The sequence below is a fragment of the Rutilus rutilus genome (genome assembly GCF_951802725.1).
Source record: "Rutilus rutilus genome assembly, chromosome: 18".
NCBI classification, from domain to species: Eukaryota; Metazoa; Chordata; class Actinopteri; order Cypriniformes; family Leuciscidae; genus Rutilus; species Rutilus rutilus.
Genome location: NC_140231.1, coordinates 1182034 through 1201303, shown reverse-complemented (window position 1 = coordinate 1201303; position 19270 = coordinate 1182034). Strand labels below are relative to the sequence as shown.

Below are 19270 nucleotides of genomic sequence, written 5' to 3'. Positions count from 1 at the left end.
CTCCACGCAGCATTTTCTTTATTTTTAACCTCCCTTTTAAAAAGTGGCTTCATGCAGTAAAGTTGTCTGTCTGCAAATATGGAATTTAATAAAAAAAACTGGGGGACTGGCGACGAGTTTCAGGCTTTATTATTTGGGTATTTGTGGAAGAGGAAACTTTCTGCGCGTTCGTCACAGCCATCTCACGGCCAATGTCCGCAATAGCTGATAACATACAATTTTATATCTAACGTTAGCATTACGAGCTCTGAACACGCTTTATCAGTGCTCGTCTCTTTTCTGCCACAGCTTTTAATATTAAGTCATTATGTTTACACATTGTCATCTATTGCAAGGCAAACCATGTTACAAATTTACTATAACAGGATTGAAATAGCGCATTGAGGTTGGTAACAAACAACTATTTACAAGACTGTCACTATTTATGATTGATAGACGGGGTTCAGGCTTTTTTTAAGAGTATTTGCGCAAAAGGAAATTTTTGCGCGTTCGTCCCAGTCATCTCACAACGTACCTTGTCTAATTTTATACGCATACGAGCTTTCTGAACACGCTTTAGTATCAGTGCTCGTCTATTTTGTTATGTTAATTAGCCTACCTCGTTAGTAAACCAATAACTGCAGCACAGTTTGAATCTCCTCCATACTTATAAATGTGGCGCTCAAAACTGATTACTGTCCGTCGCAGACTGGGAGGTGCAGTTGCGCGCAGTTTACCTTCCCGGTACTTTAGACCGCGGTGTAAACGCAGAAAGCAACCGGTCTGGGGCAAAAAAGGTTCCTGGGAAAAAAGTTCCTGGGACAAATTGTTCCGGGTAATTTCGGTGGAAAAGCGGCTATAGTGATTAGGGTTAGGTTGGGGTTGGGGTTAGGGTTAGGGTTAGGGTTAGGTTGGGGTTTTGTGATTCTTCAGATATATCAGGGGCTTTGGTCTAAATATCAGGGGTTTGAACCCCTTAAAAGAGCTACTCAAAAATAGCAGACTTTTTTTGCTTGATATTAAATGTCCTTATCATTAACATTATCAGCTGACGGGCCTCACATGTAGAGCACATTGGGTTTACACGACCATGATGTTAGTCACGAGTCAAGCTCACGAGTCCTCATAATGCATATTGACCTCTTTATACTGAGTCAAACCCGCCACAGGTTTATTTTCACGCCGGTCTCCCTCAGGAGAGGCACAAGCCATTCATCCCCCATTTCTCATGTGCTGACCGCTTTCTCCATCCAGCAGTTTCTCAGGAGGCTTTTCCCTCTCAGTCAAGTCAAGTCAAGTATATTTGTATAGCGCTTTTCACAATACAGATTGTATCAAAGCAGCTTCACAGTATTAAATTAAAATAATACAACAAGGTTTGTTTCTAGTGGAATTTATTGATTGATAAAATCAAATTAAATATCCCCAGAATGTCCCCAACTGTGCAAGCCAAAGGCAACAGTGGCAAGGAACCGGAAAACTCCATCAGGTGACCCAATGGTGTCCTAAAACTTCATCAGGTGACCTAATGGTGTCCTAAAACTCCATCAGGTGACCTAATGGAGAAAAAAGAAAACCTCTCAGTTTCCCTCCAGTGTTTGCAACCGCACAGGTTTCGTCCGCTGGATGCCCGATGCCTCTTATTACAGTCCAACACTTGAGGTCAGGAATCGGATACTTGTAATAAAAGTAAAATTTCGATTCCTCTTATCGATTCCTTTGTGAGCATTCACTCGCTGTTCTTGACTGAATAACTTTGTAACTATATTTGTAACGTTTTATTTATAAAGTACCGTGTAATTTTACATTTGATCACAGTTTCTGAACCTGAAAATCTTAAAACACTGTTTATTTCAATTGTATCTTTGTTCAGTTGTGTCTATTTGTTGCGATTGCTAAACTGAGTGTTTATTGTCTTTAATAATGATTGAAGTTTATATTAGTTTGGCTAGTGTTTTTTTTTTTTTTTTTTTTACAAGTTGCATTTATTGATCTGCATATATAGCCTAATTTTTTTTATTTATTTTTTATTAGGTTCATCTTGGGTCTGACAGAGAGTAACAATAACATGTAATATAGTATAAATAATATAGATACATATACACTCGTAATGTAACATACATTCATTCAGATTATGAAAATAAAAAGATAAATATAATTGTATGCATACAAATACACACACACAAACACACACACACACACACACACACACAAAAAAAAAAAAAAAAAAAAGTATAATAAACAAATAAAACAAATTAAGTAGTTGTTGACTCCTTAAAATACTCTAGAAAAGGGCTCCAGACTTTCAGAAAAAGTTTTGGCTTTTGTTTCATTGCGAACCGAATCTTTCCCATCCTGAGAGCATACAAAAGGTCAAAACCCCACTGGCGGTAAGAAGGGGGAGCTGCTGCCTTACAGTTCATCAGAATGAGTCGCCTAGACAGTAAAGTTCCAAAGGCTACACTATCAGCCTGCAATGTGTTTAGACTAACGGATTCTGGCAAGATACCAAACAGTAATGGGTTAGGGTCTATTGTTAAAGAAAAAATAACAGAGAAGCACCCAAAAATTTCCCCCCAAAAATCAGACAATTTCGGACAGGACCAAAAAGAATGTGCTAAGGTCGCTGGTTCAGTTAAGCAGCGAAGGCAGGTTGGGTCGAGATCAGGGAATATTCTGCTTAGTTTAGCTCTAGACCAATGAACTCTGTGCACTATGAATTGGATGAGGGTGTGCCTATAGCATTTATAGAAGATGAATGTATACGGGCAAGAATTGGATCCCAAATATCTTCCTCCAGCGTCAAATTCAGTTCCTCCTCCCAGTGGACGCACCGAAGGGGACTGTTTTGCATTGATTATGGTAAATATTTTAGAAATAACCCTGATTTAGAAAGATTCCTGATGTTTGCTGCCCAATAATAGGTTTGAAAATTTGGCAAAGCCAGGCCGGCCAAACACTTTGGTTTCATAAGATGACTTTGATTAATTATTTTTGACTTATCCCATATGAAAGAAGAAATATTCCGTTGCAAAACTGTGAAAAAGGATTTTGGAATAAATATAGGAAGGCATTGAAAAAGATATAAAAATTTAGGAAGTACATTCATTTTGATGATATCAAAGAAAGAGGGAGACATTTCCAGGACATGAAGAGAGACTTGACATGATTATAAAGAGGACTAAAGTTGGCTTTGAACAGGTCAGAGTATTTACGAGTCACCTGAATCCACAGGTATTTAAAACGATTTCTGACAACCTTAAATTGAAAATCTGAATATGAAATCTGAAGGGAAGATAAATTCAATGGGAACAATTCACTTTTACGGAAATTTAGTTTGTATGGCTAGTTGTTCCTCTATGGTGTTTGTAAACCACAGGCAAACGCTGCGTGTGTAAGTGTTCTTCAGCCTGTGGAGTTTGCTCATGATATTCAGCTACAATTATATGTTTTGCAATAAGACTAAATGTGAATGATATGTAAGTTTTTTTTTTTTTTTTTTTACCTTATTGGAATCGAAATTAGGAATCGGAATCAAAATTGTTAAAATTCAAACAAAACATTAAAGAGAACAGGGGCCCTTTAATGTAGAGTTGGGTTTTGTTTGAATTTTAACAATTCAAAGATAAGATAATATAATCTAAAATATAATATAATATAATATAATGTAATGTAATATAATACCTCTCTGAAATGAGTTTTTGCCGGGTGGATCATCAGCAGGTAAACTATCCTCCTGAGACCCAGAAAATAAAAGTTTTTTGAATGTAGTTTCTTCATGTCATCACATTAGAGCATAAGAAAAATGATATTTTATTCATATGTTATGCTATGTCCTCTGTAGTGACACCAGGGCTCAGTTGTTTAAAACATAAAATGACATGAAATTATATGTATAGGCAAAACCAATGGGATTTTTTTTTCAATCACCAAAATTTGTATAAAGATGATTCTCAACTATGTTATGAAAGATATAACGGAATGAATTGATACACCATTTTACTTTATGCAATATGTGGGTAAAATGGCCATAAATTAATATTCCCATTCAATACACTGTATCTAATGTGCACATTAATGTGTTCTTGGAGCAACATTTAATGAAAAAAGAAGTGTAATAATTTGAGTACTAATTAGCAACATTTTAATACTAATATCTAATATTTCATAGGAATATTGATGAATAATTTATTTTCATATTCTCTTGTTGTGTCTCCCAGAATGCCTGATAAACATGCTTTAAGTCCTGATGTCTCTACAGTGGGCATGTAGGAAATCAAAGTCCTGTTCTGGAACAAAAAGTCATTTTTTTATTTGAAACCCCATAACGTTTTCCTGAGATGTTGGTTTATGAAATACAATGTGAAAAGTAGTCCGATTTAAATTATAATTACAATATATTATCATATTTCCATACATGTGCTACATTTGAGCACTAAATTAATGTCAGACATTTTTAAAGACCAAGGAGAAGTTGTTTTCATGGTGAAACCTCCAATTATTTGGTATCTCTGAAAAGTCCTGAATGTGCTCTTTACAGGACACCCAGGCTGTGACATGTGTGACATGTATGATGTCAGAGAAATTCACTAAAAAAGAATGTCCACTACAGTAGACAAAAAGTCTATTCCTAGGTCCCAGGAGGATCCGCTGCTCTCATTCATAAAGCTCATCAGTCAACACATAGTTGATGAACTGTTCCACTCGGACGCAGCAGTAGGGAACGATCAAGCCCAGCTCGATAAAATACAGCCCGTTAAAGCGCTAATTAACTGTTTTAAAAAATACAAATCTATTGTAAGTACTTCTTTACAAAGAGTCTTACGAAATAGCTGGGTATATTGTATTTCAAAAATCATATTCACCGAAACTAGTCTTGAACTTTCTCCCCCCGTCGACGAAGCCGGAGTGGTTCAGTCCATGAAAGCGGAAGTTCTGACAGTTAAACGCAGAGCGAGCGAAGTGAAGTTACTGGCACTTGTATGAGTTTGTGTTGATGTGTTGAACACGGCGTCGTAAACATTACAGAGAGATTTAGAGATGCGACGGAAGCAGAAGAGACTATTGCAGATCGCGTTTCTGCTCATCGTGGCCTTTCTGTTCTTGCCGAACGTCGGCTTGTGGTCCTCGTCTCTGGAGCGGTTGTTTGACAGCAGTTCTGCGGACGGACCCGGACTCTCACACACACAGGTACCGCAGATTCCACGCAGAAACACTGAACTGTCACTTTCCGTGGGACACAAGACTCCGACTTCTTCTTTCATCTCCGTCTGAACCGCACGCGAGGAACGCGACGCGACTAGAACGCTGTCGCTGAGGTTTTGTCGCGTCGCGCGCACTCTGTCAACGTGGTAACGTTAATAGTTATCGGTTGATCGGTAATTATATGGTTCTTTTGAACGAAGTTCACAGTTTAGACACTGTCTTAGACTCGTATCATTTGTCATGGAAATTAAACACAAAGACATAACAGTAGTCCATATTTTGAACATTAAAGTTGTTAACTTTGTCTTTTTTATGGCTATTGAGTTAAATAAAAGTATTATATAAACATTTTTCTGTTAAAGTTATTTATCTGAATATTACACTGGTTGTTTAGCACGTTTTTGTGCTTCAGAGCTAAATTGATTTTATTGGTATTGATCGTTTATTTCTATTTCAGTGCAGTGAACTATTTAATTTGGGAAATATATTAGCTAAAAACACTATATCAGTGTCAGTGTTTCTGAACTCCTGAAACTAACCATTGAAGTCTTGAGTTTCTTCCGGGAACGAACACGTCACGATATTCCTCATTTAAATAATTAATACGCAGAATAAAGGGGCAGGGCCTGGTTGAGTTAGTTAGTAGTGTGTTAAACTGGCGGTTATGGAAAGAGGCAGGACATTTCAAACACACTCGAAGCGCTTGACCAATCACAACACACTGCTCCAGCCGACCAATCAGATCACAGTGTGCTTTTCAGAAGGAGGGGCTTCATAGAAACAGGAAGTAAACAGAGCGTTACTGACAGACTGGGAAGAGAGGAGCCGCAACGATGGAGAATATGTGGAAAATTATCCACATTCAAGCAGGAAAACCTGTTCTAGTATCAAGACTTTAAAAAAAAAGGGCACAAGTTGAAGTTTTTGTTATATGCTTGTGGATTACGAAGCGACCTTGAGTTGAAAGGCACTATGTAAAATAATTGTACCATTAAAGAACATTGGCATTGCTTAAAGTCACAAGAAGCAATACAGCAAGTGTTTTAATGTTTTCACTAAGCAGTTTGTCTATTTTGACGTATCAGATCTTCCCATGTTCAGTTACAGACCCACAGCTTTACATCTTTAACATTACAGTGTTGAAACACCAGCTCTAGTCTGATCTGTAGTCTGATCTGTAGTCTGATCTGTAGTCTGATCTGTAGTTTGTACAGTGTTGTTGAGTAAGTCTTTTCCCTGCTCTGAATATGGGTTTGGAATGATATGAGGATAATGAAGATGAAATATCTCTCTCAAAGTGCCACACTCCTGACCGGAAGAGAAGGATCGTCGGGCCGGGATGTGAGCGGTGCTCTTGAAAGGCGGTGTTGTGTTCTGCTCTCGACACGTGCTGTGGTGCGCTGGCTCTGGTCCAGGCCGAGGGCTGTTAGCGCCTCTGTTTTAGACCCGGAGATCCAGCAGTGACAGGCAGGTGCTGCGCTCTCATTTACAAAACTGTAGGATCCGCACTAAAAGTGTACGTGCGCCCGAAAGCCAAAAAATATTCGGCCTTATAAAAGCGTGTGAACCTGCGCTAAATCCCCTTTATAAACCCCAGTCAGCGGAAGACTGTGCTCACATGCGTCTCCTCCCCGAAATAACCATATATGAGCTTACAACGCCTCGTTTTACTATGCAGATCCTCATCTGCATATCATTTGCATATGTATAATCATCCACGTGATTCCATGTTTAACGGTACAAGACGTTAGGAAAACATGAGATGCGGATGTGCGTCACATTACATTGATAACAATCAATCAAATAGTATATAATAAATCAATCAAATAGTATAAAATGCATTTCAGAGAAAGTTTTCCCTAATCTTTTCCACTGGCCGAATAGTATTTTGATGAATGAGACCCCTGGACTGCCCATTAATCCTTCGCACACACTCCCAATCCCACACATTCCCATTTCTCCGCTAGCTCATTCATCTGATTCACCACAATGTGTGAGTTGAGTGCCAGGAGCATCGAGTGTGCGGTGAGCCGTGCTTGTTATTAGCAGAGGTGCGGTCGACTCGTGGACACTGTTTGCATTTAAAAGACAGACACGAAGCAGAAAACTACATCCCTGTTTGCATACTACGCCCTGTAAGAAACACACACTTTTGACTAGGCAAGCATTCCCATTCTGTTAAAGTAAACCGGCCTGTCAATTCACAAATTAGTAGCAACTCTGCTCATGTTTATTACATAATTAGAAGACGGCAAACAAATGTGTCATTTTGCTATTGTGCTGTTCGTGTATGTATAGCAGGGGTGTGACGAGGCACTTATCTCACGAGACACCAGATATTTGTGCTAAATATTTCAGAAATCCTCAATGACCAAATTCATGACTGGAAAAATAGTATGCAGGTGCATTTTGAAATGTTTTAACTAATAATCTTATAATGCATGTCATTTTAGGTCTACTTTATGATTATGAATTATCAAATGCATTGAAAGAAAACAATATACAAGCACTGTGAAAGGACTTTACTGACTGGCTTTTCTCTTCAGACCTTACTGTACATTTATGAGCTTCCAGAACTTCTGATTGAGGCTGTGCGTGTGTGTGTGTGCGTGTGTGTGCGTGTGTGTGCGTGTGTGTGTGTGTGTGTGTGTGTGACGTCCTGATTGAACTCCTTTCCACAAATTGAACATAGAAATAAAAACAGTATAAATAACAGTTTTCTCTTAGTCTTACTAAGTGCAAATAATAAGTGCAAGTGCAACCATAATCAAAGTACTGCAGCGCACAGACTCTTTATAATAATTGCTGTTTTATTTTGCGCCGGCAGTGATAGGGTTAAGGTGGTGAGTTCGGAAAAGGCCGGGTCGAGAGAGACGAGGCTGGTGTGTTTGTGTGCAGATGTTCTTGCGTTCCGATTAAAAGTTCGGAAACTCAGGCTCCCTTGTCTGTCGTCCTTCAGACGTTGCTAATGCTCTCCCAATATTCAAAGTACAAACAGAGACCCAAACAGAGACCAGAGCCACAACTACACAGTCCAGAGACAGCTTTGATAATGGGAGACAGACTATTTTCTGTGTGTTAAAGTGACAGCAGCGTAATATACTGAACCTACTGCTATATATGCTGTTAATATGAATCAAACAACTAAAGAAAACAGAAAATCACTCACTTCTCTCGACTGAATAACTTTAGTAGCTTTAATAAGAATACATTTCTTACTTGAACGCTGCTGTTAAACGCTCTGGCGAGGAGATGAACATGCGGACTGTGTTCAGATCACTGAGGGGCGGAGCCTATGCTAACTGGGTGGAGTCTGTCAGCGGTTGTGGGCGGGGCCTAAGAATATGTCACAAAGTCACAAAAGCTAAAATCTGCTGTCGTGGCGATGTGCAATATCCTTGCAGCACAAAAGTAGAGTTAATATTAGTCAATTATTTCACAACCTTCATTATACACTTGGAGAAATACCGAGGTCCTGACCTCTGGGTCCTCAGTGGGGGGTGCGATCGATAACTGGCTCTAAAATATTTAGAAAATGTATCTTGAAATTCATTATTATAATGGAACATCTTGAAATTCTGGTATTTTTTCCTCCAACTCTAGAAACAAGGTTTGCTCTTCCTCCTCTTCCTCGGTCTCTCTGTTTCTGCAGGTTTTGTGTTCTGCTTGTCAGAGAATGCACGACTCAAACAAGCTTCATGTGTGTGTTTTCAGAGGCCGAAGAGACACAGAGTGCAGAACGACGGCGTTCGGAAACGGGACTGGCACGACTACGCCGTTATTAAGAGTGAGGCGGCGCGCTCAGGTACGTCACATGATGGGAAATCTCTTACAGCGAACATATTAGATTTGTTATTACTGAAAGATGCATGTGCTCAATAGAAAAATGCATGAAGAAAAGATGGATTTTACTCATTTCTACAAATCCTTTTTTTTCCGTTTTAATTTAATTATTCCGTTTTTGTTTTGGACTCCATTTTAATGGTTAAATTAAATTGTATTAATCAAAAAGCATGTCTAATAAATCTAATAAATAAACAACTTATACAATTGAACGGTAATTCATTAAAAGTTGAAAAAAAAAAATATTTGAAACTTTGAAATAGGTTTTATTTTTTCTCAAATTCCGTTATATATATTTTTACTAATTTTTCCTTTTTCTGGATTTCATTTTCATGATTTAATCAAAAAAATGTCTAATTAATTGAATTCATATACACAACTTAATTTATTTATTTGTTTGCAGTAATAGGGCCCTATGAAATGTTATGTTTTGTCAGAAATTCTGTGTATTATATCTTTGTTGAACTTTTAATCAAATTAAAGTTAAATGAACCCTTTAATTTTTTTTTTTAGTGCTGCCCAACAAAGGTTTACTGTTTAAAATTAAAACATGGAAGAAAAATTGTGATTATTCCCTAAAAAAAATTGTTTTAAGTAGTAGTAGTACTAGTATTGCATTCTACTGTACACCAGTAATATATTTCTGTCACAATTTATTTTTTCCAAACTTTTATTTTGACGGGTTGCCGTGAAGACCTTTGAGTTTCTGTGTGTGTATGAAATGACCATATGAAATATGATATGATATGAAATGCGGCTGAAGTGACTTGAGTGTCACGTGTGATTCAGTATGTGTGTAGAAAACTAAACATTCATTCACGCACGACATGCAGGATTCATATTTAAAAAAAATGTTTTTGCGGTTTAATATCTACAGATGCTATATTGCGATTTGCTGACCTACTTATTATTTATTCATCCAAAATGACATTTTCGTCATACACACTGTAAAAAAAAAGTTGCTGCCTTAAATTAAGTACTATCAACTTGGATTTTTCAGTAATTTCAACTTAAATTACATTAAACTGACTTAAAAAATGAGTTGAATCTTGTATGACTCATAAAAGAAAGTTGAAAATTGCTTAAAAGTGCACTGTGTGATATTTAGGAGGATCTGAATGCAAATGCAATATCATATACAAAACTATGTTTTCAGTGGTCAGTGTTTCCCCTACCATTATATAAGGGGGGCGCCCCGCCCTCCTAACGGCTCCCCCCGCCCCCCTTGGAGGTCAAGTAAATTTGATTTGATTTTCTTTATAGCGACAGATTACAATTTGTTATTTTATAAAAAAAAAAAACCTAAATGGCCCTTAAGTAATATGTTATTTATCTTATTTCCACGATGGCATGTCTTTTCTGTCTGTGTTTACAATTATCCCAATGAGTGCGCACACTCACACACAAACAAACACTTGCGTCACATACAGTTGAGCACTAGCGGACAGAGAGCGCGCGGCTGGAAATGTGTCGCTGAACTGAAGATGGCAACACTCGCTCTACTGCGAGTAGCAGCCGGAGTAGCTCTCCTGCTCCAAGTCTAACGCCCGTTTCACATATATTTCGTTTGCGGTGAGTATTCTTTTTCCGTACCCATGTTAACAGAGCTTTCACACTGCACGAGGATGCAGTCCGTCGATGATCGATCTGTTCCAGTTGCGGTGCGTATACAGCAGTGCAGAGATCGTTTCTGCACCGAGTCTATTTCTGCTGTGCTGCAAACGCTGAATTAAAGTGACAGCGCATGTTTCGTGGTCAAAATGAACACAGATTGACCTGAAAATGTAGTAATTTCACCATAAGTGCGATTAATTAAATAAAATGTAGTAATCTCACCATAAATTTATTTAATTAATTACTACTTTTTTCACTTTAAGACTGAGTTAAAGCAAGGAAAACTACAATTTACCTCAACAAGGCGACATAATGAACAACACTCGTCTTATTCGTGGAGGTGGAAAAACAAGTTCTTTGTGACATGCAAGATTTATTGTATTAAAATTTAAATACAAAAGATTTTAATATAAGTAGCCTACATGGTTAAATATTTTACCACTTGCTTGAGCAACTTAATATATAATTATATAGAAGTAATGTATTGAATAATACATTGTTTAAATTGTGTTTACGTGAACGTGCGTTCACAGCAGTGGTGCGTCTGACAGGATTATTCTCTCCAATAAATGCATCATAGAAATAAAAACTTCTCATAAAAAAAGCCCATTTAAAATTTATATATATAGGCTATTGGTTAGTATTTATAAATCTTTTTTTAGTTGTTAGTTAAAAAATAAAACAATTTAAGCTCTGGTCCATTAATATTAACAAATACTTCTATAAATTTAACAAAGGTTATTTGCAAAAGTCAATTTTAAAAAGATTTAAATATGTTTATTTATTTTTTTAAAGAGATATCTTATGTTAACATTTTTTAACTTTTACAAACCATTACCCTCCCAGACAACCAATTTATGTGACAGATAGATAGATAGATAGATAGATAGAGATAGATAGATAGATAGAGATAGATAGATAGCGTCTGTGTCAATTTTCCCCAAACCAACCAACCAACCCCCCCGCTTACATCAACATGTTTCTACAGTGGCCCTGAGCGGACAAACGCGTTTCGTCACTATGTTGTTCTTCGTGCAGAGAAGCTTCAGCTAAAGCCAGCGGATAAACACTGACACAATGATGAACAAGTCAATAATATTCACAATAACATCGTTTTACTGAATAATTAGGTAAACCTAATTTCTTAATTTATCTTTGTGAAGAAACCTCAGTGTTTAACTGGCTACTCTCTGCTGTCTCAGATGACGACATCACTTCCTGTCGGCCACTGTAACTTCTGTTGGGTGCAATTCACAACCTCACCACTAGATGCCGCATATTTTTTACAGTGCAGAAATTCCATTTTTATGAGTGTATTCCCCATAACTGAGTGTGTGTGTGTGTGTGTGTGTGTGTGTCAGGTGTGGGCGAGCAGGGCCGGCCGTACCCCCTCAGCGACTCGGACCGTGTGGATCAGGCCTACAGAGAGAATGGCTTCAACATCTTCGTCAGTAACCGGATCGCCCTCAACAGATCCCTGCCCGACATCAGACACCCAAAGTGAGTCTGATACACACATATGAGTCTGATACACACACTCCTGCCCGACATCAGACACCCAAAGTGAGTCTGATACACACATATGAGTCTGATACACACAATCCTGCCCGACATCAGACACCCGAAGTGAGTCTGATACACACATATGAGCCTGATACACACACTCCTGCCCGACATCAGACACCCAAAGTGAGTCTGATACACACATATGAGTCTGATACACACAATCCTGCCCGACATCAGACACCCGAAGTGAGTCTGATACACACATATGAGCCTGATACACACACTCCTGCCCGACATCAGACACCCGAAGTGAGTCTGATACACACATATGAGTCTGATACACACAATCCTGCCTGACATCAGACACCCGAAGTGAGTCTGATACACACATATGAGCCTGATACACACAATCCTGCCCGACATCAGACACCCGAAGTGAGTCTGATACACACATATGAGCCTGATACACACACTCCTGCCCGACATCAGACACCCGAAGTGAGTCTGATACACACATATGAGCCTGATACACACAATCCTGCCCGACATCAGACACCCGAAGTGAGTCTGATACACACATATGAGCCTGATACACACAATCCTGCCCGACATCAGACACCCGAAGTGAGTCTGATACACACATATGAGTCTGATACACACACTCCTGCCCGACATCAGACACCCGAAGTGAGTCTGATACACACATATGAGTCTGATACACACAATCCTGCCCGACATCAGACACCCGAAGTGAGTCTGATACACACATATGAGTCTGATACACACAATCCTGCCCGACATCAGACACCCGAAGTGAGTCTGATACACACATGAGTCTGATACACACAATCCTGCCCGACATCAGACACCCGAAGTGAGTCTGATACACACATATGAGTCTGATACACACAATCCTGCCCGACATCAGACACCCGAAGTGAGTCTGATACACACATATGAGTCTGATACACACAATCCTGCCCGACATCAGACACCCGAAGTGAGTCTGATACACACATATGAGTCTGATACACACACTCCTGCCCGACATCAGACACCCGAAGTGAGTCTGATACACACATATGAGTCTGATACACACAATCCTGCCCGACATCAGACACCCGAAGTGAGTCTGATACACACATATGAGCCTGATACACACACTCCTGCCTGACATCAGACACCCGAAGTGAGTCTGATACACACATATGAGCCTGATACACACAATCCTGCCCGACATCAGACACCCGAAGTGAGTCTGATACACACATATGAGCCTGATACACACACTCCTGCCCGACATCAGACACCCGAAGTGAGTCTGATACACACATATGAGCCTGATACACACAATCCTGCCCGACATCAGACACCCGAAGTGAGTCTGATACACACATATGAGTCTGATACACACAATCCTGCCCGACATCAGACACCCGAAGTGAGTCTGATACACACATGAGTCTGATACACACAATCCTGCCCGACATCAGACACCCGAAGTGAGTCTGATACACACATATGAGTCTGATACACACAATCCTGCCCGACATCAGACACCCGAAGTGAGTCTGATACACACATATGAGTCTGATACACACAATCCTGCCCGACATCAGACACCCGAAGTGAGTCTGATACACACATATGAGTCTGATACACACACTCCTGCCCGACATCAGACACCCGAAGTGAGTCTGATACACACATATGAGCCTGATACACACACTCCTGCCTGACATCAGACACCCGAAGTGAGTCTGATACACACATATGAGCCTGATACACACAATCCTGCCCGACATCAGACACCCGAAGTGAGTCTGATACACACATATGAGCCTGATACACACAATCCTGCCCGACATCAGACACCCGAAGTGAGTCTGATACACACATATGAGTCTGATACACACACTCCTGCCCGACATCAGACACCCGAAGTGAGTCTGATACACACATATGAGTCTGATACACACACTCCTGCCCGACATCAGACACCCGAAGTGAGTCTGATACACACATATGAGTCTGATACACACACTCCTGCCCGACATCAGACACCCGAAGTGAGTCTGATACACACATATGAGCCTGATACACACAATCCTGCCCGACATCAGACACCCGAAGTGAGTCTGATACACACATATGAGTCTGATACACACAATCCTGCCCGACATCAGACACCCGAAGTGAGTCTGATACACACATATGAGCCTGATACACACACTCCTGCCTGACATCAGACACCCGAAGTGAGTCTGATACACACATATGAGCCTGATACACACAATCCTGCCCGAGATCAGACACCCGAAGTGAGTCTGATACACACATATGAGCCTGATACACACACTCCTGCCCGACATCAGACACCCGAAGTGAGTCTGATACACACATATGAGCCTGATACACACAATCCTGCCCGACATCAGACACCCGAAGTGAGTCTGATACACACATATGAGTCTGATACACACAATCCTGCCCGACATCAGACACCCGAAGTGAGTCTGATACACACATATGAGCCTGATACACACACTCCTGCCCGACATCAGACACCCGAAGTGAGTCTGATACACACATATGAGCCTGATACACACAATCCTGCCTGACATCAGACACCCGAAGTGAGTCTGATACACACATATGAGCCTGATACACACAATCCTGCCCGACATCAGACACCCGAAGTGAGTCTGATACACACATATGAGCCTGATACACACACTCCTGCCTGACATCAGACACCCGAAGTGAGTCTGATACACACATATGAGCCTGATACACACAATCCTGCCCGACATCAGACACCCGAAGTGAGTCTGATACACACATATGAGCCTGATACACACAATCCTGCCCGACATCAGACACCCGAAGTGAGTCTGATACACACATATGAGCCTGATACACACAATCCTGCCCGACATCAGACACCCGAAGTGAGTCTGATACACACATATGAGCCTGATACACACAATCCTGCCTGACATCAGACACCCGAAGTGAGTCTGATACACACATATGAGTCTGATACACACAATCCTGCCCGACATCAGACACCCGAAGTGAGTCTGATACACACATATGAGTCTGATACACACACTCCTGCCCGACATCAGACACCCGAAGTGAGTCTGATACACACATATGAGCCTGATACACACAATCCTGCCTGACATCAGACACCCGAAGTGAGTCTGATACACACATATGAGTCTGATACACACAATCCTGCCCGACATCAGACACCCGAAGTGAGTCTGATACACACATATGAGTCTGATACACACACTCCTGCCCGACATCAGACACCCGAAGTGAGTCTGATACACACATATGAGCCTGATACACACAATCCTGCCTGACATCAGACACCCGAAGTGAGTCTGATACACACATATGAGTCTGATACACACAATCCTGCCCGACATCAGACACCCGAAGTGAGTCTGATACACACATATGAGTCTGATACACACAATCCTGCCCGACATCAGACACCCGAAGTGAGTCTGATACACACATATGAGTCTGATACACACAATCCTGCCCGACATCAGACACCCGAAGTGAGTCTGATACACACATATGAGTCTGATACACACAATCCTGCCCGACATCAGACACCCGAAGTGAGTCTGATACACACATGAGTCTGATACACACAATCCTGCCCGACATCAGACACCCGAAGTGAGTCTGATACACACATATGAGTCTGATACACACAATCCTGCCCGACATCAGACACCCGAAGTGAGTCTGATACACACATATGAGCCTGATACACACAATCCTGCCCGACATCAGACACCCGAAGTGAGTCTGATACACACACATGAGTCTGATACACACAATCCTGCCCGACATCAGACACCCGAAGTGAGTCTGATACACACACATGAGTCTGATACACACAATCCTGCCCGACATCAGACACCCGAAGTGAGTCTGATACACACATATGAGTCTGATACACACAATCCTGCCCGACATCAGACACCCGAAGTATCGATTAATAAAGTTTTGTAATCTAATCTAATTCTCAAGCACATTACAGGACTGAATTTCAGTATAAGTTCGCTGTGTAGAGCCCTAGTAAGATAACAGGCCAGTGTTTTCTCTGAGATATATTACTTACTGAATTCTTCACCTCACCTCAACATGTACAGTCATGGAAAATAAGGTCAGGGAATAGCAAAGTCTTGGAAATTTCTGATTTTTAGTAAGACTCAGCTCAGCTCTAAGATATTTTAGTAGAAATTAAACTTGTATTGTAGAGTTAAACTTTCCTTGTACAATAAATAGATAAATAGTTTAGTAGTTTCTAGTCGACTAATCACGTGTTATATTAATATTATATTAATAATCCATAAATCATAATAATTAGCCTTTAATTGCCTATATAAAACACATAGCCTAATCAAACACACATAAAGCCACAGCACACCGGCAAACATAATGATTATGAGTGTGTGGTATAAAAACAGAAGACTGTTTGAACGTTTTAATCATTTATTGGTAATGTTTTCGGCTGCAGAGATTAAAGGATTACTTTTAATCTTGGTAATAAACCCTACCTTTAATAAAAGGTAATCGTTGTTTTAACATTTATGCATTTATTTTCCTGTGGCGTTTGGACTTAATCTTTGCACGTTCGCTTTGTAAACACTAGGTTGGTACTTCCGTCTACTTCACACGTTTCATACGGATTACATAATCTGAGAATATTTATTTTCCATTTGAATCTGTTCATTCAAAAGTAGACATTTCAAGCTTTCCTGACAAGCTCAAGTTCACTGAAACTGAGACGGAAGAAAGCGCATCCTGATTGTTTTCATTATGTTACAAAAGCACAACTTTTTGTTGTTATAGAGTTTTTTTCTGTCTGAGACTAACCAACTGTTAGATAAAAGATCTCAGAATGAAGTCAATGATCAGTGAAGAACAGAGCACCACACCAGATCTGGGCACCACACACACACACACACACACACACACACACACACACACACACACAGAAGTGCAGTTCAGTGCAAGTCAGCTTTATTGTGCTCGTGTCATCGTTTATATAGCAAGTCTATAAAGAAAAGAGTCTGTAAGTCCATATAGAAAGAAAGGAGACTGTCAGCTGAACTGAAAGAATTCATAGATAGACAAAGAACTCCATTCATAATTATATCATATGCCATATTGCTGCTCATCAGTAGCACGTGTCTTACGAGCACGGGACTAAACAGCGTGTACAAGAAATGATTAGATAGAAAAGGAGATGCAAACATATGTATCCTGACACAAGTAATGTTGACTAACGGTTATTCCACTATTAAGGGGCAGCCGTAGTAATGTAGTTAGACAGAAGTGTAATATTGAAATGGTTACACTTTATTTTAAGGTGTCATTATTACAGTGTAACTATATATTTAAGTGCTGAGTAATATTGAGTAATGTACTTACTATAGGGTTAGTGTAGGATTAGGTTTGGTTGAGGGTTTGTTGCATGTACTTATGCTTAATTTATAGTTATTACTATAGTAACTACATGTAACAATGACACTGTAAAATTAAGTGTTACCTTGAATATTTAAACAGGCCGATCTGGTCTATTTTCCCTTTCCCTGTATTACCTTCTCGTTACATTACTAGTTCAAACCCCCTCACAGCATTACATGCTCTTCCTCTCCTCTGACTGCTGTAATCTCTCAGTATTTCCCTCTTCTAGAGAGTCTGTCATGGGTTTTTATCCTCCGCTATTGTGAGCATTGATCATATTTGCTTCGTTTTAACTGCATATTCACCACTGTAGAAGAACGACTGCTTCTGATGACTTCAGAATGAATCAGCATTTCCCTCTGACATCCTACAGTCCAGGAGTGAGAGAAACCTAACGAAAGACGGCAAAACGACAAACATCACAGCTTAAGATGCTAATTAAACATAGGCGTGATGAATAATGTGTAGTTTTTATCTCCAGAAGAGATCATGGATATTAGTTTGGGTGGGATTCTTCCATATAAACACCACAGTTACGTTTACTGAGAAACACACTGAGATGATACGGCGACGCGCTCTCATTGGTGTAGTAATAGCAAACGGTTGCAGTCATTGGTTCACTTGGCCATGTCAAATAGTGTTCCGGTTGCTCACTTCCAAAGATATTTACACACTGGTCGATAAACTAGTTTTACCAGACGGTTAGGTGTAGGTTTGGCAAAAGAGAACTGGTAGCGTTTTTGTAAACAATTTAAACTAGCCCTGTGTTTGTATATAGACACATTAAGTATACGGTTAAAGTCGCAGTGAGCGGTTTCTGAGAAACACTGTTGAAAATTTAAATCAACTCTCAAACAATTTTTTGAATATTTGCTTGATGTCTATGTATAGTCACTCACTCACTCTGTGTGCTAACTACACGTGACGCGATAAAAGGTTGTTTTCCATGTTAATCAGTGTTTGTCCTAACCGGCCACGACGGCGACACGCGACGACTCTATTTCAGAAACGGTTTCTATTTTTCTGTGACGTCGCGCTGGAACAACAAACACAAAGTGTGGCGATGATGATCTCAGGTGCTGTTTATGTACTTTATTTAATGTTAAAAGCGTGTCTTGTGACTCTGAATATCATTTAGTGCTCCAGCTTTGAGGCTGTAAAAGCAACAGTGGATAATTCACCTCAGATCTGGAAATTAAACAAATGGAAACAAGAACGTTCAAACTGTGAACAAACAGTGTATTCTTTGACAAAGATTGTTTTAGTAACTCAGCCTATGCATTTTTAATAATGTTTAAATGGTGTAATATTTGTGAATTTGATTATGCAGCTGCTTATCCATTTTCTTGTGAGTGCCGTCAGGATTACTCTCTGGTGCCGCGAGACTCCGCCCACACGCTGTTCTGATTGGCTGACTCTGCCTACACACTGTTCTGATTGGCTGACCCCGCCCACACGCTGTTCTGATTTACTGACTCCGCCCACACGCTGTTCTGATTGCTGACTCCACCCACACACTGTTCTGATTGGCTGACTCCGCCCACACACTGTTCTGATTGGCTGACTCCGCCCATACGCTTTTCTGATTGGCTGACTCCACCCACACGCTATTCTGATT

At 40.1% G+C, this 19270-nt stretch overlaps 1 protein-coding gene across 1 annotated transcript in view; it reads left to right on the top strand.

Moving 5' to 3' along the window:
- Positions 1 to 4893: 4893 nt before the first annotated feature.
- The window catches only part of galnt10 (UDP-N-acetyl-alpha-D-galactosamine:polypeptide N-acetylgalactosaminyltransferase 10 (GalNAc-T10)), a 36355-nt gene continuing 21978 nt past the window's right edge, over positions 4894 to 19270 (top strand). Inside the window, exons 1-3 of the mRNA XM_084388058.1 lie at positions 4894 to 5169; positions 8899 to 8989; positions 12003 to 12141. Coding sequence (XP_084244184.1) covers positions 5020 to 5169; positions 8899 to 8989; positions 12003 to 12141 — 380 coding nt within the window. The 5' untranslated portion in view covers positions 4894 to 5019. The remainder of the gene's footprint in view (positions 5170 to 8898; positions 8990 to 12002; positions 12142 to 19270) is intronic.